The sequence below is a fragment of the Colossoma macropomum genome, unplaced genomic scaffold (genome assembly GCF_904425465.1).
Source record: "Colossoma macropomum unplaced genomic scaffold, Colossoma_macropomum, whole genome shotgun sequence".
In the NCBI taxonomy this organism is placed as follows: domain Eukaryota; kingdom Metazoa; phylum Chordata; class Actinopteri; order Characiformes; family Serrasalmidae; genus Colossoma; species Colossoma macropomum.
In genome coordinates, this window is record NW_023494804.1 from 15,680,074 (window position 1) to 15,705,795 (window position 25,722).

The 25,722-nt window shown below is 38.9% G+C and overlaps 1 protein-coding gene across 2 annotated transcripts; it reads left to right on the top strand.

Moving 5' to 3' along the window:
- The first annotated feature begins 10,914 nt into the window (after positions 1-10,914).
- Positions 10,915-22,429, top strand: plpp5 (phospholipid phosphatase 5). 2 transcript variants are annotated; one of them, XM_036594375.1, is made up of 8 exons: positions 10,915-11,216; positions 12,449-12,561; positions 15,085-15,193; positions 15,316-15,406; positions 17,393-17,456; positions 17,759-17,883; positions 18,221-18,391; positions 20,971-22,429. In XM_036594375.1, the coding sequence occupies exons 1-8, from the start codon at positions 11,028-11,030 to the stop codon at positions 21,138-21,140; spliced, it is 1,032 nt and encodes a 343-aa protein (XP_036450268.1). In that variant the 5' UTR covers positions 10,915-11,027; the 3' UTR covers positions 21,141-22,429. The 2 variants fall into 2 exon arrangements, with proteins under 2 accessions (XP_036450268.1, XP_036450269.1); XM_036594376.1 differs by having other exon boundaries at positions 10,968-11,109.
- Positions 22,430-25,722: the final 3,293 nt, after the last annotated feature.

Genomic DNA, 25,722 nt, shown 5'->3' on the forward strand with positions numbered 1-25,722 from the left:
TTTGTGGGGTCAGAGCAGATGTGTGAAGGTTAGGGACGTGTGACAAATTCATATTTTGCATCAACAATATTGAAGAAAAGAGGTATTGTACAGTTTAGTGTTCAGAATGTCAAGCGCAGTTCTCATTTCCACCAGAGGGGGCGACAAAATGCCTCTTTCTGCCTAAACCGCTACCTTGCATGTAAAGAATTGTGAGTAAAGTGGATATTTCTCACAACTGAAAAGAACAAACATGCTCCCTGGAAAATTCTTGTTAAAAGGAAACAGAATAAATGCTAGGCTGTTCAGACAGCTCAAAGATGGCCGTGCCGAGATAAAACAGACAGCGCAACTGCAGCTTTCTTCATATAAACCAATCTGCCAGTGGAGAAATCAAAGAAATGATTCATCAGATATGGACGACAATAAGCTAACCAGCTAACAAGCTAAAGTTAGCAGTGGAGCTACCTGGCTATCAGGGCTGGTGTTCTGACGAAGTGTGCTACCCAGAATTTGGGGGCCCCCATCTTGCTAGTTGATATACTAGAAAATTAGAGGCTAAAGAATAACCCTGGCGATAAACTGTCTAAATCCTGTACATTTATAACTGGCTAATTTGTGTATAGCTGATGATTGGATGTTCACTCTAATAAGTTATATTTAAATTACAGAAAACCTCTGTCTCACTATGATTATTTCTATCCAGCTAACTTTAAGCTTGGTCTAGTTTAACCCTGGGTGGAGTAGTGACGGCGTCGCTTTTTTCCCCGTTATAAATACATTTATTTTGACATACTTAGGTAGTATGATTTCTTTTTTATTTCTTTGGCAGCTTCCCATGTTTTACACGATAAGCTGTTCATCAGAAACAAAGCCTGAGTATCTAAACCTGGATTAATGTAGATTGTTAACTGCTGTTGTTAAACTAGTCAACCATGGCTGTGTTTGTTAGGTTTTGTGAAGCTGAAACTTAGTCAGAAGTTCTGTCTAAAGTTGAACCTGCTTTGACCACAGATTAGCTACTTCTTGTCCAGCTACAAGCCAAAACAAACAGTATAACATTAACACCACAAAAAACATACCTTTATCTTTAAAGGAACAATTTGTTAGATTTTTAGTTTAAAACATTCCCAAATTTGCTAAAATTCTCAATAGAATGTGAAGAAATAACGTTTGACATTATGTGAAAAAGGCGTCTGTGTACCATTTGGCAGATGTCTACTGAAGTTAGCATGCTAACCAGCTAGCTATGGCCCGTCCTGTCTCGTAATACCACTTTGTACCTCAAGAGGCAACAGTGAGTCACTGTAGCATCAAGTCTGCTGTCATCCCAACATGAGAAGACAACAAGAAACCACAAAGAAAAGAAGTGACATAAAGAGAAGCAAAATAAGAGTTAGCGTTGGTGCTGTTCTCCACTGCTGGAGCTCTCAGACAGTAAAGGGATAGAGTTTGACACTGAGCTCACAATGTTTCTTCTAGACTGGTAAGTAAACAGAGGGAGGAGTGAAGAGGGAGGAGGGACTGTGAGTATGAATTTGACAGGTTGTGTCATCTTACATATATCCTATTCCACATTTATCCTTTAAACTTTTTCTCCTCATCTCTTTTGTGATTTTTAGTTTCAGTTATGTACATCTCTTTTGAAACATGATTAACCAGTTGCTTTCCCCCTCACTCAAGAATCTTAGACAACATAATGGTACCTTATTAACCCAGAAGTTCTTAGGGGGTCGCTTGGTGGCTGTGGGGGGTCCTAAGCAGCTGCTTATGTTGCTTATTAGGTAGAGCTGGCACTGCTGGCTGTCTCAATATCTTAATTTAGTTTGCCTTTTTTCTCAAGCTGAAAAGGTAAAAAACATAACCGAAGTAAAAGCTACACTGATGCTAGCTTATAAATCAACCAAAATACAACCAAAACTAGGCTAGATGAACATAAAGCTTTATTTATATAGATCAATTCTCTTCAAAATTTTGAATAAAAGACACCTGATGTTATTCAAGTGTTAAAATACAAATAACATTCATTTATTTTAATAATTATGATCACCAATACACATAATTCATACAAATTTAGCTTGTTTGAATTACAATTAACATTTATAAACACAAGCAACTGTCAATGTACTGAAATTGGTGAATAACTTGTAATACAGACCTGCAAATGAATCCCATTCCAGTGCAAGCTACAACCATCTCTTAATGAATCTTTGAAGTCTCCATCAGTGGCTTTGCTACACATGGAGTTCCTCTTTACAGCAACTGTTCAGGGGGAGAAAAAGGATAAATCCCAGTTAACATCTGGAACATTTGGCTGTATTCCGTTGTTCCGTTTATACAGAAATTATGCCCAGAGATTTTAAGAAGTGCTACAAGACAACTGGTCACATTTTTTTCTTTTTGCCGCAAACAGCTCCAGTTTGATGCCAGGCTACTTTGTTCCTCTGCCTAGCCAACATGTTCGTAACCCTTATATCTGTAATTGTAAACAAGTTGGGACTCTGAGAATACCAAAAAAAATCTCTCAAAAATCTCAAACATATTCACAATTTAACCTATATTATTGAAATCTGACTTGTTATATATCAGGTAGTACCATTTTTTAAAATCATACTCCTTGTAGTTGTCATGTGAGAGCCATTTCCTCATTGTATTTTTTGTCTATGGTCCAAAAATGTATCTTTTTTTAAATGTTTTATATTTTAATGAATAATGTTCTATTGATGGGGTGGTGGGCCATTCTCAGCAAACAGTAACAGAGACTTTGTAGTGGTTTGGTAGTGTGTGCGACACTGGTACAAGTCAGGCACAGCAGCATTGCTGAGGTGTCACTGCTAGGCTGAGACATGCCCAGTACCCTAAAACATCCAGCCAATTTTTATTTGTTCTTAAGATATACACTTTTTTACAAGCAAAAACATTCTTATTGCCAAGACAAATGATTCTGATCAATGTGTTTGTCTGCTTAAGATTTCTGCAGAGTACTTTTATTCTTTATGCTACAAGTTCTGCAACAATTTAGGAATTCTGGGACAACGATGATATTCGACATGTTTCATCTATCTGATGACGCTGACGCCGATACATTAACATTTACAGAGGGGAGAAACTGAATACAAATCCACAGTAGATGAAACACACCTTCTCTCTCTTGGCTGATTACACAAATGATGGCAAGGGCTTCCTCCACTGACAAGAAAATTTCCCCGTCACCAGATTTTCGCCTTTTGCCTGACTGGTTCTCCCAGTGAGCAAACTCCTTAGTTGTGAGGGAAAACGTCTTGACCGAGAAAAGCAGTACAGAGACATATAACATTTATTTCTATCTGGTTGCGAAGGCAGTGACCTTAACAAAACGCAGATATTTTTTAGCGGAGCAGCGTCATTAATGTTCTGCTTGACTAATGTTAACATGCTACTTGTGCACATCGCTGCTGTCGGAAACAAAACCTCACATCTCCAAAATGATGACTTTACAGGAGAAGCGAAAAACATACTTTACTTTTAATGTAAGTCACTGGAACCAGAATTTTTTCCAGGTCATTTTGGGCCATTTCTTTTGGTCCATTCCTCGCGAAATTTACACACAATGTAAAGAGCAACATTTTCAAATTATATCAAAAACTGAAAAATTATATATTTTTTGTTCCGACAGCAGCGATATGCTAGTTCCAAGTGGCATAACAGGAAAGCAAAGAGAGGAAAAAGCTACAGACTGTTGCCATCTACAATATGCTATTACACCAGTGTTAGGTAGCAGAAAATGCTGCACCACGTTATCGTAATAAGTGCAAATAAAGTAAAAATAATTTCTAACAAGAATTACTTATTTTGAAAAAAGTCATTGATATCTTATGACCTACTTTGAAGAACAAAGTTTGGTTCCAGATTTCTTCTAGTTGTCCTCAGCCATTACATGGATTTATTAAATTCCATCAGCCAACCTGATTTGACATAGTGTTGATTAGATAAACCAAGTATTGGAGGTCTAGAAAGGGTTAAATGAGCATGCTGACGTATGTAAAAAACACCACTTATCATATGAATATTTGTATTTATTGTAAACTAACTGTTTACTCAGCAAATAAATTCACTCCCCCCAGATAAATAGCTTTTTAAATAAATATTTCTGCAAACTGTGTCCACTTACCATAAACATGAGAGCAGCAGAACACTGCACTGAGAGTGTATTTGCACAAGAGACATCTAAAAGAAAAATATATTGTTATAAATAAAAACCAACTAACCACCTTTGAATAAAAACTCTGGTTATTCCGACACGATTAGCTATAGAAGATGTGGGGAAATGTAATTTTACCACAGGATAATGTTTATGACTGATTCGTACCAATAAGAAATCTTATAAATCAGAATGTCAGTAATCTGTTTAAATTACTGAGGTGAGAGGGCTGCTCGATTTACGCACTACGTTCACACCAAAAAGGCAGTACTCCTAAGTAGAAAACGTCCACATATTTACTTTAATCTTAATTCATCTACCATCGTTGCTCTCTAGCTGTTTTAAGTGAACTCAGTGTGTTATTAACATTATCATTAGATTATGAATTTAAAATCGCTGAGAAACACTGGTAATAATCACCCCAACCTCCCTCTGTGAAAGCAGTCCTGTTCAAAACCATAGTCAAGTTGAACTAGTTTTACCTGGGGATGTCATGTAGTTTGAATGATTACGACAAGATCTGTGATTTTAATCCAGTACCAGTTCATCAATGTCCGTAGTTTTTACAAATGTTAAGTCATAATTCCGGAGTGAATTCTAGCTCTATTGTTAATAAAAGTCCTGTTTTAATCCACCTCACGGTAATGTAATAAAATCAGCACCTCTGTTTTTACGTGACAGGGAGACGATGCTAAAATGGAGCTTTTGGCAAATTTCCTTTATCCTCGAGTTCAAACAGGACTGCTGGTAGCGGAGAGAAGACGCTGGTCAAAAAGTTCTGTCTGCTGGCCCTCAACCTGCCAACACCGGACACCAGAGTGGAGTCACTCTGCGGGTGAAAGTTCGCCAAAAAGCGAGCAGAGGATGAATAAATTAATGTCGCATAAACTGTCGCCCGTCCGAAAAAAATGAGTTTGGTGTGAAAAAAATCATCATTTCCTTAGGTTAGATTCAACTTTACTGTCATTGAGCAGAGTTCAGGTACAGAGCTACTGAAATGCAGTTATCATCTAACCAGAAGTGCAAAATACAGTATTATTTACATATAAAGTGCAGAAGGACGGTATATAGTAGTAAAAAAATACAGTTATGCAAGTATAATATATATGACGTTTTGATCGCGGCTATCCGAGCCAACGTCAATGTGGGGAAATTACACATAACTTTAATTCCCAACGAACTGGCCAGTCAAATTCATTACAAATTACTCTCCGGGACCTGCTCTGGTAAAACCACTCCAGCTCCAATAGGGCTTAAGCCTAAAATAATTTATACTACATGTCTATTAAAAATTACCTTAAACATATAACCGCGGTAATTTATTTATTTCCCATAATTACATCATGTACCCTCGCCGCATCGCCTGCAACCAGTGCTCCATGGTCTGCGGCTCATACTGGTGAGGGGGAGCCACATCTATGTATTCAGCGACGAATTTGCTCCATTTCTTCTGAATCTCCTTTGTCTTCTCTTTCAGTGTCCGAAACTTCTCCCAGGGCAGTTTAGGGCGGCGAGACTTTGTTTTATATGTGAATGTGTCCATCTCGTCTCCTAGTTCCTCTTCTAACAGACCGCATCCGTCTGTTCGCACGTGCTCTGTCTTTTTCCAAAGTGCTGCTGTCATTCTATTCACGGCTTTCTGCGTCTCGGCCCTACACAGCTTCCTGGAGTCATTCCACAGTTTCCTGTTCTTTTGTTTACATTCCTTCAGTTTTTCCTCTGTCACTGACACATCATTCCAGTCTATCTCGTCTCCTGGTTCCTCTTCTAACAGACAGCATCCGTCTGTTGACACGTCCAGTGTCTTCTTCCAAAGTTCTGCAGTCGTTTTCCACAACCGCTTCCTCATGGATGTCATCGCTGCCATCACGAAACACTCACAATGCTAACTCAGTAAGCTCACGCCGACACAAGCCGAAGTGAGAAAACAATAATCTGCAGCCTCTATTTATAGGTTCGGTTGTGACGTCACAGGACGGCTCGATGACGTCATCGCCGACATGAACCATTGTTCAATATATAAAGTGACTGAAAAAGTTTCAGTCAGTACAGTACGGGCTGTAAAGCATAAACTGCACAACTTCCTTTTTTATTTAGATCTATTTATTTATGTATTTAAATGACGAATACAAATCTAATAACACATCCTGTTTCTCATTCAATCTTATATTTATTCTTAATTATTTATGTAAAGCTAGTTAAGTTGAACAAGTCCTACAGACTGAAGAGTCTTTTGCCCAAAAAGCTTCCCAGCATTCTTAGCGGTTTCGTTTGTTTCTGTTAAACAACTTTCCTTTTTCTAACTTATGAACATAATTCTTATTGCAAAATGTTAGTTTTGCGCCGGAGCATACTCTCAGGTTAAATATAAAGTTTGGATGTGCACCTTTGTTTTTAATGACATTTTTAATGAAAGAAGGGTAAACAAACATGATTTTTAACCAAAAAGTCATTAATTTAAAGAATCAAATAAATTAATTTACTGCAAAGATATAGAAAATAAAAAACTCACCTTTGACTCGTGTTGTGCATCAAACGGTTACCACAAAATATGTTGAAACGTTTTTGTCAGGGGGAGCTACAGTCTGATTGGCTGAGCTCCACTCCTATGGCCGCCTCACAACAACTGAATCGTGTATCACTCCGCCATGGCACGAAAAACCTTGTGCTGTTAATGAAATGAACCTTGACTCTCATGCTGCTCGCATGGACCACCGAGTATGTTGATAAAGTAAGAACCCGTTTTTTGTTCAAACTAAGGGGCTGGCGACTTACATTCATAGTTAGCTCGAACTAGGCTGGTCAGCTAGCTAACAGGCTAAAAGGTAAGTTAGCCAACAGCCTGAACACGTCCATCATTAATATCACAGACTTGAATTAACGCACTTACAGTATGATTATCTGTGAAACGGTATAAAAGCCTTAAAATGTCACTTGCATGGATTACGCGCTTCAAATGTTGGTGTTTCGGTCAGTTGTACCGTCAAACCCAGGCTGAATATCCCAAACGGCTCTGTGCTCCCTAAATAGTGTGCCAGCTATGAAGGTTTAGAAATTCTAGTCTCTACAGCCAAATAATGAATCATTTATCGAGTACGGATGTTGCTGAGTCCCAAATGACTATTTTCTAGCTGTATTTTGCACCGTTGCGGTGCCGGAGCCAGTATAAATTCCTAGCTACGTAGCTAGCTAGCTAGTGCACTATGTAGGGAGCAATGAGCCGTTTGCGATTCAGCCCCAGCACGAGAAGAGGGTCGCTGCTGGATTGGTGCTAAATAAGATTGGCGGTGGTAATCTGTACTAAAACGTACTTATAAAGCAAATATTTTTGCATTAGACAGTGCTGTGTTATCATATGTTCATTCTTATACGACAAAAACTAAAACAACCATGAAATGATCGCAATATACAGCGACCGGCGACCAAATGTTCTCCCCATTCAGCGGTCAAAGGTTGCGTAGCAACAGTACCGCACTCTAAAGGAATTACATTTCTTGGCGGAATACTTTTTTATGTCCATTATTGGTAATAATAACAAATAATTATCTAAAACATTGTATATTTAAATATATTTTATTTTGGCCGCCATCTTATAAAAGCAATAAGCTACTTGAGACAGTGCGTTACTGTGATTTTACCACGGGGAAGGGAGTTTTAGGCACTCAGCATCGCCTCCTGCTAAAGCACAGCCTTCCCCGGGATAAAATCGCCGTAACGGCCTCTCGTGGCGTATTGCTTTAGTAAATAACAGCAGTAAACAGGGTAAAGCAGGGTAACAGCGGCGTTTTAGAGCCATTGTTAATAAAAATAAAAATAGTAGACTTAGAGAATAAAGTCGTAATATTTCGAGAAAAAAGTTTTTTTCTAGAAAAAACGTCGTAGAATTATGCGTTAAAGTGGCGGTAATACTAGGAAAACTCGCAATATTGTGGCCAAAGGCTTTGCAAAGGGAAGGCAGCACCTTCTCCTGTTAAAATGAGGGGCGGTGAGGAGTTGGTGGAGTTATACTTTCATATCGATTTCACCAGCCTGTTATTAGTATAAGAAACGGCTGTGCAAGAAACTGTGTCTATTTAGATAAAAAAACAGAAGGACTCGGGCGAAACTGTCTGTTTTGTTGAGGGAGAATCGCAGGCAGGATCGTCTACACAGCTATGGGTGGCTACATCTCCGTGCCATTCAAAGAGGGCATGAAGTTTCACAGACAGTGAGAATGATGATCAAAATGATCGACAGCGAGCTGATACCACACGTGATAAAACCAGATAAAACCAACACTGCAGCGCCTTCGTCCTGAGGCACGAGTCCACTCACTACAAACACATTTGCCCAGACGACATAGGTTCAAAGTTAAAACAGCCAGCTGAGACGATGGCAGTTATGAAAAATGATCAATAAAAACAGGAAAAATAAGAAAATATACAAGAATATACAAAATATAAATATGAAAAAATATAAGGAAACTGAAAACATAAGAAAAAACACAAAATAGGAACCAGATGTCTGAAGAGTTTAACGCCTCTGAAAGCTTCCTTACAGAAACGCATTGATGTGGTTATGAATGCCTGAGATCTTGTTTTACGATAGATTTGTGATAAAGTTTTGACATGAAACGACTTGTTAATCCATTTATTTTAATCCATTACATGCAGGGCGTTACAGGGCAAAATAGTCCCGAAAGAAAACTTCTTTTATCAGATTTTCCACTATTTTACCATTTACATATAAACACTCAGAAGGCACGTGTAGGTTCGCTGGTGGTTTTGGACAGTAAATACATGGCTATATTTGTGTTGTAGTCAGTTCCTGTCCAACCCGGTCTCACAGAAAATGGGTACATATACACCTTAATTGCAGCACCTGATACACGATGCAGATCAATATTCTGTTACAGTAATATGATGCACGTCGCGTGGCCATTTTCGGGAGTATGCTTATAGATTAGTAGCATAGCGGTTTCAGAATTGATCTGTGTGCTTCCGTTTCCATTTCTATCAATATCAGACGTGACGGCGCAAGATAAATGTAAGAACTTATCAGATACACATTTTAAAATGTAAGGAAAATGTAGAAGAAGTCAAACGTAGGTTGGTGAAGGACTACAAATTCCACAGTGCACCGTGTTTGGCTCAGGCAGGAACCAGAGCTAGTACGCATTTTAGATGTGTTTTAGCTAATTGTACCACTTTTTGTATATACTTTGTTTTTCATGATATGTTTTTGTAACAGTAGAATCTCTCCTCTGCGTTAAAGGTAGTAAGAGTCACTCTAGCGGTTTCAGTCCAGTGGAACGCATGCGCAGTAGGACAGCGCGATTGTGCCATGTAAACAAAGTCCTTATAGCAAAGCTGAGCATTTCAAGTGATCCCACTCATATTTCAACCAGTGACTGGTGTCCTTATTCATAATGTCTCTGGTGTACACAGTGACTGTTTGTGCTGGTTTTATGTGTTGCCATGTATATTACCATTCAGGAGGGGATACCGCTGCCAACATACCAATCAATCATTGGAAAGTGGTTAAACTAGAAGTCAAAGCACATTACAAAACCATCAGAAACCAAAATAATCACTTAATCGTTTCTTTCAGCAAAGATACGTTCAAAAACTAAAGTTTTTTTTTAGCCTAAAGCTTAATGTTATGCTCAGTCTGCTTAAGGTAAAGTTTTATTCCTGCACATGTAATGTAAGTGTACACAAAAAGCCCTGTGTTATTATGTCTACATAACCCATTAGCTTAGCCAGGCCACATCAGCTGTAGTTTGTGTAATATTTGCCCTGTGAATCTCTATATGTGTCCAAAGTTGTTTTAGCCTAAAGCTTAAAACATAACATTAGCCCAGCGCAAATTTATCACATATTTATTGGAAACCCACATATAATGATGACTGAAATCTTGTTTAGCCTAAAACTCACTAAGAAAAACCAAAGCAAGTGTTGACACATGCGCTGAATGCCACTGGCTTGAACCTGCTGGTGTGAAACTGCGGCTCTGCAGCTCTGCAGACAGATATTATTGACTTGAACAGTTGTGAATGGCACATGAAGTAACATCTTCACTGAGATTAATCACTGATCATCGCATTGATTTATCAGTCTACTCAGGCTTTAGCAGAGCTCAGTAACACTGAGATTAATCACTGATCATCACATTGATTTATCAGTCTACTCAGACTTTAGCAGGAGCTTCAGTGTTTGTAAAGAAAGAGTTCGTCTAATGAGCATGTTTGCTGTGTGCCAAGGTTAATAGTTAATAGTTAACCATAAATTCATGGTATTTCTTTTGAACGTTGTATGTTCATTGTATGTTTTTTGTGTAGTTGGTAAGTATTCTAAAAGCATTCTCAAAATGTAAAAAATAACTGTATACTACAAATTCCGGCTTTTATAAAATGTAAGTTGGACTGAATACAGATACTTAATGTCTGTATTCTGAATATGTATTCCCAACCCTGTGTACAGCTCAGCGGCTAGGCTAGCAGTCCGCTAAAAAAAGGGTTGTAAGCCATATTTGAATAACAATGCTGGGTCAAAAAAGGCTCAGGGATACGGTGCTGCGCAATTTCAATAACACAAAAAATAACACCAAACCCACGTTTTAGGCCGGAAAGCCCAATTTAAGGGCACACGTGGGACTATCAAAGTATGCACTAGCCAAGTGTTCTAGAACGCGAGTGCGCAGATTGGAACGCGCCCAGTGCGGCGTGTAATGCTCTGGCTGACCGCTAGAGGCCGCCTGTTTTAATGTGACGTGTTCATGTGCGTTGCCTTGCCTGCCAGTCCGGTTTCTGCTCTTCCAGGATGAAGATGTTTTTTCCTTTTTAAGCAGATTCGGCGATGTTGACCACAAGAACGCACCAAAACAATACATGACAGACTCCACCAGCACAGCAGACTCGGGCGGCTGCGCTACACGGCGCCGGTTTAGACGCAAAAGGAGCGAAAGTGAAGGTCTGTACGAAACTGTGCCAGTTGGACAAAAGACGGAGAGGAGGATGATGATGATGATGCTGAAGGTGGCGATGATGATGATGGCTGCGGTTCCGTGTTTGAGGCTCGTAAGCTCTGAACATGTGGCTCCTGCAGCTTCTTTTGGCCTTTTTTTATCTCGCGTGTGTTGGCTTCCTGTTGAAACTCCGCGTTCCACCTTAAATAGTGCAGCGGTTACATTGTGGTGCCTCAGGCGCCACAATGTAATTGCTGCACCATTTAAGGTGGAACGGGTTATTCCAGCAAGCACCTAAAGTTCGTGTTGTTAATCAGGTTTTTGGGCTCTAATATTAAAAATAGTACCCCCTGGGTGGACACTGGTTGTTTATCGATTATTCACTGGCAACTTTCTCTTTCTGTTGACTTGCCTTTCCTCAGGTCAGAGTGTGTTTAGGTGGGTGTAATCAGCCAGATGTGGCTGTGAACCTCACAACTCATCACTTTGCTTATATTTAACGTATTTAAGGTGACAGATTCATTCCCGCTTCACATCATCGCCATCTGACTAACCCTCGTCTATCTGTGGAGGTGGAGGCTTTAATTTGTACGGGAGTTTTTAAAGTTTTCAACCTTTTGTTTGACTTATTTTCACACTGACACCTTTCTAGTGGTCATAAATCCTGTCTTCAGTGTTTAAACTAGCTTTAAGGTCTAATAGAGGGGCATTTCAGGAAGCAGACCTGCTGGTCATTGAAGGGGAACGCCACCTAATTTTCAAAATCTGCATAACTAAAGGGTTAGGGTGTAAATAGAGTAATTCCGAGTGGTTTGGTGTGAAATGCTCTGTTCTGGAGAAACTTACCAAGTCAGAACTGTTCACAGTGATGGTGATAGGAACCAAACATCCACCTCTAAAAGCTCCCTCACAAATACATGAAATGGCTAGGAATATGTGTAAAATGTATCTTTAAAATCCATTCATGGTGGAGGGACATATTCTGGGGCAAAATAGTTCCCAATGAAAACTTCTCATTCCAGATTTTCCACTATTTTCCCATCAGCAACATTCCATATAAACCTCAGAAGACTCGTGTAGGTTCACTGGTGGTTTTGGGTAGTAAATAAAATGTCTGTATTTGTGTTGTAGTCATGGCGACCCCTGGTTCCTATCACCACCACTGTAAAGACATCTGAACCATTCCACACTAAACCACTCTGTTCACATCTCACATTGAGTTATGCAAAGAATTCAGAAAATTGGTGGAATTCCCCTTTAAATGAACAACTGCTTTATGAAATGCTCTTCAGGTTCTCCTGATCAGCGTAAGCAGTAAAACCTCTGTGTCCTCCTGACCCTCAGGGCACAGGTGCAGTGGACTGCTCTAACTCACCTGGCCTAAAGATGAGGAAGAGTTTGGACAGCGGCTTCATTGCTGAAGTCGTGGTGCGTCTGCTGCTGCTGGCTGTGTTCCTGTAAGTCCTTTCACTCATGCAGAGATCCAGCTGCTATAAATACAGCACACAAGTGCTAATTAAATCTACATGGTGTTTAGTGAGTTCATGTCTTGTGGTACGATGACGGTCCACGTCAAGGAGCCTGTCATTTAGATCGAGCCCAAGCTTGTTGTATATACAGTTGTATGCAAAATATTTGGCACCCCTGGTCAAATCGCATCATTATGTTGTGTTGGTTTTTTAAGTGTAAATAAGTGAACACATACTCTACAGAGACACCCTTCTGCACATTTTAATGTACACTTACTGTTTATTTGCTGAATTTAGCATATTGGGGGTAAAAATATAACAATGTAAATAAAAACAAAATTAAATGATGTGCAAATCATTTAAATCCTATATTTCATTGAAAATAGTACAAAGACAACAAATCAAAGGTTGAAGCAGAGAAATTATGTTGTTTTTTGAAAAATATTTGCTGATTTTGATTTTGATGCCAGCAACACATTCCGAAAAAGTTGCGACAGGGGCATGTTTACCACTGTGTTTCATCACCTATTCTTTTAACAACAATCTGCGTTTGGGAATTGAGGAGACCAATTGCTGTAGTTTTGAGAGTGAATTGTTTTCCCATTTTTGCTTAACATAGGATTTCAGCTGCTCAACAGTTCGGGGTCTCCTTTGTCGTATTTTTCATTTTCTAATGTGCCAGATATTATCAGTGGTGACAGGTTTGGACTGCAGGCAGGCCAGTTTAGCACCTGAAATCTTTTAATATGGAGCAATGCTGTTGTAATACATGCAGAATGTGGTTTGACATTGTCTTGCTGAAATAAGCAAGGCCTTCTCTGTAAAAGATGTCGTCTGCATGGCAGCATATGTTGCCAAAACATGTATATATCATTCAGCATTAATGGAGCCTTCACAGATGTGCCAGTCACCCATGCCATGTGCACTAATGCACCCCTGTACTATACCATCATGAATACTGGCTTTTGAACTGTGCGCTGATAACGAGCTGAGTGGTCTTTAGCCCGGAGGACACAGTGTCCATGATTTCCAAAAAGAATTTCAAATGTTGATTCGTTGGACCACAGGACACTTTTCCACTTCCCCTCAGTCCTAAGCCTGTGCAGTGATTTCCACTACAGAATCATGTCTGTTTTTAATGCAGTGCTGTCTGACGTCCCAGAAGACACAGCCAGCAAATACTGGTTTTTGGCCTTGTCCCTTTCATACAGTGATTTTTCAGGTTGTCTTAATCTTTTAATGTTATCATTTATGGCAGATAATGAAAAGCAAAAGTTCTTTTTTATGTTGAGAAATTTCACAGAGTGGTGAACCCTCCTCATCTTTACTTCTGAAAGACTCAGCCTCTCTGGGATGCTAGTTTATACCCAGTCATGTTATTGACCTGTTGCCATTTAACCACCAGGTGTTTTTTAGCATTACACAACTTTACCAGCCTTTTGTTGCCCCCGTCCCCGTGGCATCAAATTTAAAATGGCCATATATTTAAAAAAAAAAACAATAAAATTTCTCAGTTTCAACATTTGATATGTTGTCTTTAAAGCACTTTCAATCAAATATAGGGTTTAAATGATTTGCATATCATTGCATTTTGTTTTTATTTATATTTTTTACAGCATCCCAACTTTTTTGGAAATATGGTTGTATTAAATCCAGCAAATAAACAGACATTGTGCACCAAATTTAACAAAATATGCAACCTGACCAGCCGTATTCAAACTACTGTATATAACTGTGTTGGTAAACAGTTTGGTTTACGTGTTGAAAGCAACAACAGAGGCTTTCACAGTAATCCAGTGCTTTAACCGTGGACACAACAGAAAACAGGATAGTAAAGGTGTTTTTTATACTTTTCCATTGCCAAACGACCCGTACTGTACCTGAGCACCTGTGCTGAATTTGTCGAGGTACCGTATGGGTGGAGCTGCTATTAGTGCAGACCATTGATTGGTGGGGAAAAAAGTGTATCCGTTTGGAACATTTTTCTTTACTACAGGACGCAGTAACAGCGAATTTCAGAAATTCCATTCATTTTCTGCATAGATAAATCTAGCGTCGACCCACAGTTCCTAATGAGGGCGTGACGCCAACTACAGAACAACATATCTTCAGAGGCCTGTAGACTCAAGTTATACACTGCTAATAAACAGAACTGTGCAGCTTGTTCAGCATATCAGTGGATGACTGAAAAGCTGTCCCTGAATATTACAGTATTAATATTGCAAACCCAACAGCCCCTATATCTCAAGGTTCTGTGACTTGTAACAACAGCAAAACCCTCTATGGTGATATATGAAGAAAGTACTTTTTTTCACAGCGACTGTTGGGGTTTAAGCTTTCATTACCTGTAACTATATTAGCATCGTAGCTCCAGAGCTAAAACTAAAGCAGACTTCAGACACCAAACACGTCTTGGCTGACTGACTACATTTGGGGTAAACTGTGTGAATTAGATTTTTTTACTGAACTGTCACGTTAAGGAACTGATTCAGGTGGCTGTTGGGTTTTCAGAGTGACGGAGGAGCTGTCTCCGTTCAGCCGGGAGATCCAGCCGGAGGAGCTGTGGCTCTATAAGTTCCGGCATGTGAAAAACGACCGCGTTCCCACCTCACTCATGTTCGTAAGTGGGTTCCTGCCTTCATTCCTGTTGATCTGTTTGGTGAAAGAGACTAAAGGTCCTCTGGACAGTGTAAATTGCTGTGGATGATTTCTCTGTGTTCTGTTTTTCTATCTTTGCTGTAGAGCATCGCTCTCTTCACACCACTTGTCACCATCCTCCTGTTTGCACTCCTGAAGCAGACTGAAAAGGGGGATGTCAAAGAGGCTTCGCTGGGTGAGTCACGCACTGACAAAGACAAAACACATTATATTGGAGATACAAGTAGGCCTGGGTATCATTTGACAATTTTCAGTAGTGATCCTGATCCTATAGCAATTCATTTTTCTAGTGACAAACAAGACACAGTTTATTAATAACAATTTCATCTTCTCCTCTTCTTGACCCTCCACATGAATCACTCCTCCAGAAAACTGTACTTAAAGCAACACTGTGTAATATTTTTTGTTAAAACTGAAAGAAGTAGCATTACAAAATGTCAGAGGCGTTGGGTCAGGAGTTTTTCACACCACGTCGTACGTCTTTACGTATTAACGTCACACACACAGACTCAAAAAGAAGGTCTGGCTCGGATGTCATCAGTGTTATACTGATGAAGATATGATGACAATAGTAGATAATTCATTCACATCCTTAGAAGACGCATCCTTCACCAAGTTTGGACTAAGATCTCTTGTGATACCCTTTAAATGCTCCTGCTAAAGTCAGATTGATCCGCTTGTGGGGGTCCACCAGAGAGGGCTCCAAATCACCAAATCCTACGTAGTGTTGCTTCAAAAAAACAAAAACAACATAAGGGTGGAAAATACGTCTCAGGTCTCCTGTGGTGACAAACAGTGTTAATCCATATCACTGATTTGGTAATAGCTTCACTGTAGAATGTGCTTAACCCCTAAATATAGTCGTTTTAGTGCACCGTTTCTATGTAATTCGCTGAGTTTAACATATTGGGGGTAAAAAAACATATATCAAATTGTTGTTTTGTATGTGTGAAAAATTGTCATTTCTCACACATACAGCTTCACACAGATTCACAGATTCACAAAAGCTTTCTTAAGAGAAATCTTGTAAAGTTCTTAAGACAAACACTAAGAATGTTCTTAAATGCAATTTTCAAAACAAGTTCTCAAATATTCTCTTGAGATAATCTTAATTAGTGCCTACAATTTTCTTATGTAGGCTGTGGCGCATTTTACAGCTTAAATAAACGCTGCAAGATACATCTAGAATTTGTATTAACTGTTATTTCTGTTATAAGTTTAATCCGCTCAGGGGCGCAAAACAGAGGAAAAACATCAAACCTAGCATTTAAAAAAATTAGCAAACGAGATCTAGAGGAGACGGAAGAAACAGCCAACAAGAAAAAATCCTCCTTGGAAAATAGGATAATTGTGGGGTGAAGGCAGAAGAGACAATAAGGAGCAGCATACGAGTTTGATCAGTTTAGATGCTCAACTCATCGATTCTTATAGCACAAGACAAGTGTGAGTTTGTCGTAAGGTTAAGAAAACATTTAAGAACATAATGTTTTCAAGAATTCTTAAGAAGTTATTTGAAAAATAACAATTTTTCATAACTTTTTTTTTTCTTACGAATGAAGTTAAGAAAAAACAAACATTTACGGTGATTTTCTTTCTTAAGACACTTTTTTGAGTCCGGCCCCTGATTCTGATATCTGATGCAGCATGAAATCTCATTGTGTAATATTGTAAAGAAGGTCATATAAATGTCTGTAACGTCTGTCTTTTATCAACTGATCCTTGAACTGCTCTATTTGAGCGGTGTTGTTTGGGTCCCAGCCTTCCGCCCAATGACAGCTGGGATAGGCTCCAGCACCCCACTGTGACCCAGAAGGATAAGCGGTTTAGATGATGTGTGTGTGTGTTTGGGTCCCACAGCTCTGCCATTTTCTGCAAGTCACACTTACTCATAAACCACTTCTCTGACGCTGATACGTTTATAGTACTTGAGTTATCTCAGTTACTTATTTCATATTTAGTTGTTGAAAGACATCATGTTTAAAATACCAGAAATGAAGAAGCGCTACGGAGGTCACAAAAATGAAACAAAAAGGCAGGTGCTCCTGGGGCGTGGGTGCAGACATCATGTTTATTTTAGCTTTTTACTCTCCAGTGCAAAACAATCTCATAATATGAGTGCTGTATCAGTATTAACTTGTCTTTTGGCTGGATGTTTCCTCAGCTGTGACGTTGACTCTGGTACTGAATGGAGTTTTCACTAATGCTGTGAAGCTTGCTGTGGGAAGGTGAGTGCTGAGACATTAATCCAACCCCTCTGACCACCAGTAAAAAAGAGTATTTATCTGGAGTTTACAGGACCATATAATTTAAAACTGAATTCTACACACTTATTACATGCTTTGCTAATGAAATTGAGAATATAGGAAAAACCCACTAGTACTGAACCTGCTGTTTTCTCTGAGCTCCCTCTCCCTTCTTTACTCACCCTCTACTAAGGCTTAATGTTGTCTGATTGAAAGCCTTAAGCTCTCCAGGCTTTTCTCCACTTTACAGTGAGCTGTCTTTTATCTCTGTTCTTTTCCTCCAGGCCACGTCCTGATTTCTTCTACCGCTGTTTCCCGGATGGTCAGATGAACCCGGAGCTGCGCTGCAGCGGTGATCCGGAAGTGGTTATGGAGGGCAGGAAGAGTTTTCCCAGCGGACATTCATCATGTAATTACACATTCTCTCTTTTTCACATTACATTGGCTTCTAGGAACACGTACCTTGTACTTAACCTCACTGACCTCTTTATTAGAAACACCCACCTTGTGCTTCCATTAACTGGCCACTTTATTAGAAACACCTACCTTGTACTTCCACTCACTGGCCACTTTATTAGAAACACCCACTTTGTGTGTCCACTAACTGGCCACTTTATTAAAAACACCTACCTTGATAAAGTGACCAGTGAAATATAAAGGCAGTGATAGAGTTTCTGTGTTGGTATTGTGATTGTATTGAGCTGTGCTGTTTGACTGTGCTCTTCTGTGTTCTGCTCTGTGTTCAGTTGCGTTCGCTGGTCTGGGTTTCACAGCACTGTATATTGCGGGGAAGCTGCACTGTTTCAGTCCAGCTGGCCGGGGAAAAGCCTGGAGACTGTGTGCCTTCCTCACTCCGCTCCTCTTCGCCATCATGATCGCCCTGTCCAGAACCTGCGACTACAAACACCACTGGCAAGGTGAAGACTCCATACAGTATTTACACTGAGCCCATATCACACACACACTTTCACTTGGGAAAGTATCTCTGATTAAACAGGAAGATATGGAGTTAATTTTGTGCCAAAATGTTTGAGAGAAGATCCTGATGTTTGAGAGAGGAATGTTCCAGTTTGAGAGGATAGCGGTGCTCTGAGCACGCAGCTAATGAACTTGAACACACTTGTCAGCACCAAGTGCGCAGATAAACACCTTTGGATTTGCTCAACAAAACACTCTGGTTTCATTCAAAACTTGAAAATCTGCACAACAGTGTTTTTCCCTCTCAAAACTCGAACGTGCAAAACACTCCGGTTTTCACTCAAAACTGGAAAACCTGCTCAATCATGCTCTTCACCTTCAAAACTCGCACGTGCACACAAATCATTTCTGCCCTCGGCTCTGCAGCGCGCGCTCAACTTTCACATCTGCTCGCTGTAAAATGTCTGAATGTTTGTGTCAAAACTCCAGCCAATCAGAGCTGCCGAGGGGCGGTTCCTGTCAGCGCACCAATCATGGCATCTTTTCTTGAGCAGCTTTATGCCAATTGGTCAAGGCACGTTCGTGGCTGTGGTATTGAGTTAGCTAGTGTGCTTATAGCCTTCTGACATTAGCTAGATGGTTTATAGCTTTCTAGTATCAAATTAATAGAAATGATTGATCAGTTATGCCCTGTCATAAATAATATCGTATTAATCTAACATTTGTTTTGTTGAGCAAATCCGAAGGTGTTTATCTGCGCACTTGGTGCTGACAAGTGCGTTTAAGTTCATTAGCTGTGCACTCAGAGCGCCGCTGTCCTCTCAAACCGTGACATTCCTCTCTCAAACATCAGGATCTTCTCTCAAACATTGTGGCACAAAAATGAACTCCATAGGAAGAGGTTAAGTGTGAACACAAGCTGGAGTTAAAAAACGTTCACGTAGAGCTGGGCAATATCACAATATTTATCATTATCATGCAAAATTACATCACAGTATGTCACAGTATGCTTTTCTGAGCATATCGTGGATATTGCCATTATTTAAAAATCACTTTCCAACTGCATGCTTCATTATAATGAGAGTCTGATTAGTCCTGCTTAATTGATTCAGTGCAGCACAGTGTGTGAAATGTTGAATATAAGTAATTGGATTCATAGTTTTTGCTGGTGTTTAAATGTGGCATTACTTTGTCTGTTCATATTAAATGTCAGAAATAATAAATATCGTGACATGTTTCATAAAAATCTTCCTGAAGTGTTGTGATATTACACAGAGGTGGGTGGGGTAGTCTAAATCAATACTCAAGTAAAAGTATTGATACTTAGGAAAAATAATGACTCAAATAAAATTAAAAGTAAATAACTTGAGTAAAAGTACAAAAGTATCATGTCAAAAAACTGCTTAAGTACTGAGTAACTTACAGAACTGCAGTGCAATGTCTTAGTAAATTCAGCTTCTGTCAGCACAGGATCTGAAGTTTGTACGGCTCTATTTTTCAATTTTTTTTTTTTGGTTATTTTGGTCTAAAATAAAAAGCTAAAGCTCTAAAATCTAAAATCGTTGTGACCAATCAAAAAGCAGTACAGATGTTGTCAACAGCAAAACAAAATGAAAACAAAATGGCCGCTACTGTGCAAAAGTGGCTAAGCATGGTGGACAGAGGAGAAAAATTAAGTGTCGCTTTTGTTTTTTACAGTCAAGTTTTTTCAGCTTTCAAGAGAGCTGAAAAAAAATCACTATATTTTTGTACATGATCCAGAAATGAAGGAGCTGTTTATTCTGAGAATCTTTGTGCCAAGGATGAACGCAAGAATCCCAGTACGGTTTAAGGGCTGCATGTGTGAACAACGTAAAGCCCGAACATTACTGTTAAAAATATCCTGATAATGTACCAGGTTTTGAGTCTGAAACGGTCTTATGAAGCTGCAAGTGTTTATTTAAAGTGATACTTTGGTAAACAGAGTGATTCAGAGTGGTTTGGTGTGAAATGGTTCAGATTTCTTTACAGTGGTGGTGATAGGAACCAGTGGTCACCATGACTACAACACAAATATAGACATTTTATTTACTATCCAAAATAACCAGTGAACCTACACGTGTCTTCTGAGTTTATATGGAATGTTGATGATGGGGAAAATAGTGGAAAATCCAAAATAATATGTTTTCTGTGGGGACTGTTTTGCCTCACAACACCCTGCATGTATTCTTCCACCATGAATGTAGTTTAAGTTCTCAAAACTATCATAATATAATAACTTTCTGTGAGGGAGCTTTTAGAGGTGGACATCTGGTTCCTATCACCACCACTGTGAACAATTCTGACTCTGTAAGTTTCTCTAAACCTGTGTTTACATTTCAGCTGTTCTATTATGCATGAATTTAGTAAAATTGGTGCAATTCCCCTTTAACAATGCTACACAGTTTGATCTCAGACACCAAACATGTCTTAGCTGGTCGTCATTCAGGGAAAGGAGGAAGTTATGTAAATTCTTTATTGTTATTGCCATAAAGATACAGTATCTTCTGTTATTTTGACCCTGACGTTGTGTGTTATGTCTCTTTGTGGTTCCCTGCAGATGTGTTGGTGGGATCTCTGCTGGGATTGGCCTTCTCGTACCTGTGTTACCGTCAACATTACCCCGCGCTGAATGAATCAGACTGCCACAGACCGCTCCGGCTCAGAGAGACGACACAGTCTGTGCAGAACCGCAAACAGGCTAACACAAGCTACCTCTTGCCTCTATAGGACCCTAACTATATTAGCCCCTAAAACCCGTATGATGGAATATATTGGAATACGTTGTCAGTGTTTTACAAAGTTATAAGAAATATGTTCTGCATTTTGATGCATTTTTAATATATTACATTTTGTATGGGTTGAAATCATGAACTGTATGGGCGTGTGCAGAGTGGCCAAGTATGCCTCAGGCATTGCCCACAACCTAATGCTGCCAGATTCTTTCCTGTGTTGCCTGTGACCTACGAGGACCAATTTCTGTTTTGGAATGTTACAGACATTAAAACCAACTCACGTTTCCAGGCCCCTCATAGAAACATGTTTTTTTTGTAGCTACTGTTGTGAGGTTGGACAGGTTTTACAGAACGCTGGTAAAATCCCATCAAACCTAATGAGAAACTGTAAAACAGACTCTGTTTGTATCACAATACCTACATTTGGAATGGGGATCTTCACCAGCATTCTGTAAAGCTTGTTCAGCTTCACAGCAGTAGCGATGAAGTAACACATTAGTGGGCAGAGCCTGGATGGGACAATTGCGTATTGTAGAAAGTAGTCTTTGAGCTTTGTTTTTGCTTTGGGCTTTCTGTTTTAGATGTAAGTGAAAACACGTCTGCTGGGTGTGTGGGACCTAAATTTGCACCATTTTTAAAAATATTTCTCCATACCTCAGTGGTTGAGATGTAAACAGAGTGATTCAGAGTGGTTTGGTGTGAAATGGTTCAGATTTCTTTACAGTGGTGCTGATAGGAACCAGGGGTCACCATGACTACAACACAAATATAGACATTTTATTTATTATCCAAAACCACCAGTGAACCTACACGTGTCTTCTGAGTTTTATATGGAATGTTGATGAATGGAAAATAGTGGAAAATCAAGGGAAGAAAATTAGGGACTAATCCCTCCACCATGGATTGCTTTAAAAAGTTAGGTAAAAATCTTCTCAAATCTATCATAAAACAAAGCCTCAGACATCAGGCAATGTATTCGTAACTATTTTATGTAATAACTTTCTGTGAGGGAGCTTTTAGAGGTGGACGTCTGGTTCCTATCACCACCACTGTGAAAAATTCTGACTTGGAGCATTTCACACCAAACCACTGGGAATTACTCTGTTTACATCTCAACTGTTTAATTATGCAGAGAATTTTGAAAAATTGGTGGAATTTGCCTGTAAGGATGGGTGTGTATGTGTGTGTGCGTGTACAGTATAAATGTCCCTCGGTCGCTGTGTTTATGAAGGTGTATGTCAATAAAGATTATTACAGCCAGTCTAATGGATGGTTCTTGCATCATTAGTGTATGTTGGGAATTTTCTTTTACATCATCATCATCAGTCACTCCATTTGCCCTCTCACCTAGTTAGATTTAGAAAAAATAATTTTAATATAAAATTGTATTTTTCCATTTTCCCCCCTTAATGTAATCGATCAGCCATGTTTGGTGCCTGAAGTTTGCTTATTTAGTCTTAGCACAGGAGCTAAGAGGCTAATGTAGCTAACAAGCATTGGACACTGATTACCATTGTGCTAACTATGCATTATCACTTGCGACAAGCCATCGTGATGTTATACATGCTGTATAACACTATAAAAGTTGATATAAATTAAGACAAAATTCAGGTTTCAGTACGTTTTTAGCTGGTAATGTACATGTTTATAGATAACAGTGAGTCATACAGTGTCAGTAACCGCATAATCAAGTCTATTAGAGATTAATGAACATCTCCACACAGGTTAAAGCAAGTGTGATGATTTAGACATGCAGTTAGCACCATGCTAATTTGTGGGGTATAAGCTTCCATTACTTCTAAGCTACAATAGCCTCATAGCTCCAGTGTTAAAACGAAAGAAGCAAACTTAAGACATCAAATATGTCTTTACAGAATATTCACTGGTTTTTAACTGAGCTATGTTTTATTGGCATGCACTGGCTGTGATCAATAAGGAGTGATCACTGAAAGAAACCTCCCAGATATGAGCCTATATCAGTCTGCTACCTTGATGACAAGATGACAGTGTGCCACTGCTGGTCGACCCTCGGACCACCTAAGTTACTGTACTGCACACAAAATCTAGTTTTTAATCCTTAAACAGATTTTAAACCTAAATTTATTTTGAAAAATAAAAATATTATAAACAGCTGTGAGAAAAAATGGCTAGGCCTAAGAAAATGATTTTGAACATGTTGCTGACACAGTGCTGGATTAAAATAATTTTGCTGTTGTTGGAAGAAAACCTCGTAAACCTTTACAGGCAAAAGGAAAAAACCTACTTTACTTTTAATGTAAGTCAATGGAACCACACTTTTTTCCAGGTCGTTTTGGGTTATTTCTTTTGGTCCTTTCTTCATGAAATGTACACACAATGTAAAGAGCAACAGGCATTTTTAAATTTTGCCAAAAACTACAAGAATGGAGATACGAGGTTTTCTTCTGAGAACAGTGATTTACTAAACTAATTTACAAAGGATAATGAAAGAAAATAGAAGGAAAAATAAGTAAATTGGACTGTAAAAGTGGCATTTTTGTCTAATATTCTGTTTTTTACCACGGGTGAACCTCCCGGAAATGCTGAGCAAAAAGCCAGTAGGCCGCCAGCTTTGTCGTCAGCTGGCCAACAGTGGCCTGATATCCTCTTACTGTCTGAGCTGTTTTGGTGTAATAAAGTCACGCTCCATACAGGCCTTGCCAAAAGCAAAGGTCAAACAGCAGGACGCACAGCTGTACACTACTGATTCATCTGCTCATCTGAGAGACAATAAACTGCTCATAAACCTGCTCTACTAAATATTAAAATAATTTAGGTTTAGGAAACAAACCAGCACTGCAGGTTTGTAATTTATCATATAGCTGTATATAGCCTACCCTGGAACTGGACAATGTTGTTGCCAGTTAAAAACCATTATAGTAAACTGATGGGAAAGAAGTACTGGTACATTACTGTGCATAAGTTAGAGACCATCCTGCATTGTTTTAATTGCCAGAGTTTGGCGTGTCCATATTTTGCTTTTGTCAGAGCTTCCAGTTTCACTTTCAGTTTCTCAAAAAAAAAGTGGTTCAGCATTTTCTGGTAATCCCAAACAAAGTCGGCGATGTTGAGGCTTGGACTCTGGGGAGGCCAGTGGAGTCTACCAGGTCTTCCATGTGGTTGTTAGGAGTCCCTGTAGCTTTTAATCATTTTTTGAACTCTAGTTTTGGAAACAGAATCACTTCATTTCACCAAGAACGTTACACATACAAGGAATCACTACTACAATGAACAGACCAGACAGCACACAAGTATTAAAGTAAGGGACAAATAAAACAAAAACTACAATAAGTAGAATACAGATATTCCTTTTTTCCCCTTTGAGAATAAATCTATTAAAGAATACATCAAATTTAATAAATGTATTCAATATTTGGTGAATTGATTAAAGAGTAAATTCACTTTCACCTTTTCCTTCATTATGCAAGTAGATAATCTTATATCTAATCTCATAAATGTCTTCTAAAGAAATGAATAGCTTGTACTTAAAGGGGAGGTCCACCATTTTTTCAATATTTCTGAAAAATTCAGTCCTTGAGATGTAAACAAAGTCATTTGGAGTGGTTTGATAAGAAATTGTTCATTGTAGAGAAACATACAGACTGAGATTTCTTTACAGTGGTGGTGATGGGAACCAGGTGTCACCATGACTACAACATAAATATAGACATTTTATTTACTATCCAAAACCACCAGTGAACCTACACGTGTCCTCTGAGTTTTATATGGAATGTTGATGATGGGAAAATAGTGGAAAATTTAAAATAATACGTTTTCTTTGGGGACTATTTTGCCTAACAACGCCTTGCATGTATCCCTCCACCATGGCTTGATAAAAATCAGTTAATTAAAATACATTTTAGGCCAAAATTGTTTAACAAAACTATCAGAAAACAGTGTCTCAGACATCAGGCAGTGAATTCATAACCATTTCATGTAATAACCTTCTGTGAGGGAACTTTTGTGAAATATGTGAACAATTGTGACTCAGTAAGTTTATCTAGAGCAGAGCATTTCACACCAAACCACTCTGAACGACTCTGTTTACATCTCAACCATTTAATAATACAGAATTTTTGAAAAATCTGTCAAGTTTCCCTTTAATGACTGGAAATGAATTCAATGAAGGTTGGTCTCTGACTCTGTGGTCTGTACACGTTGCTCTTATGGCATGTTTAGATGCAAACTTATAATATGTATAAACAAGTATTTGTGTAGTATGTTAAACTATTTTTTGTTGTTGTTGTTAAAATGAAGTATTATTCCCTTATTATAAAGATGATTCTTCAAGGGTTCTTTAGTAAAGAAAAGTTCTATGTAGAACCATGAACATTCAAAGAACCTTTTGCATGATTAAAGGGTTCTTTGCATCGTGAAAGCGTTCTTCAGATTGGTGAGGAATGCGCTGTAGATGGTTCTATATAGAACCTTTTTGAAAAAGGTTCTGCTATTGTTATGATGTCAAGCCTGTAACGATAGAAGCATCCATTTCAGTGCTATATAGAGCATTTTTCAAAAAGATTCTATGCATCCATATTCAACACAATCTCAAAGCAATG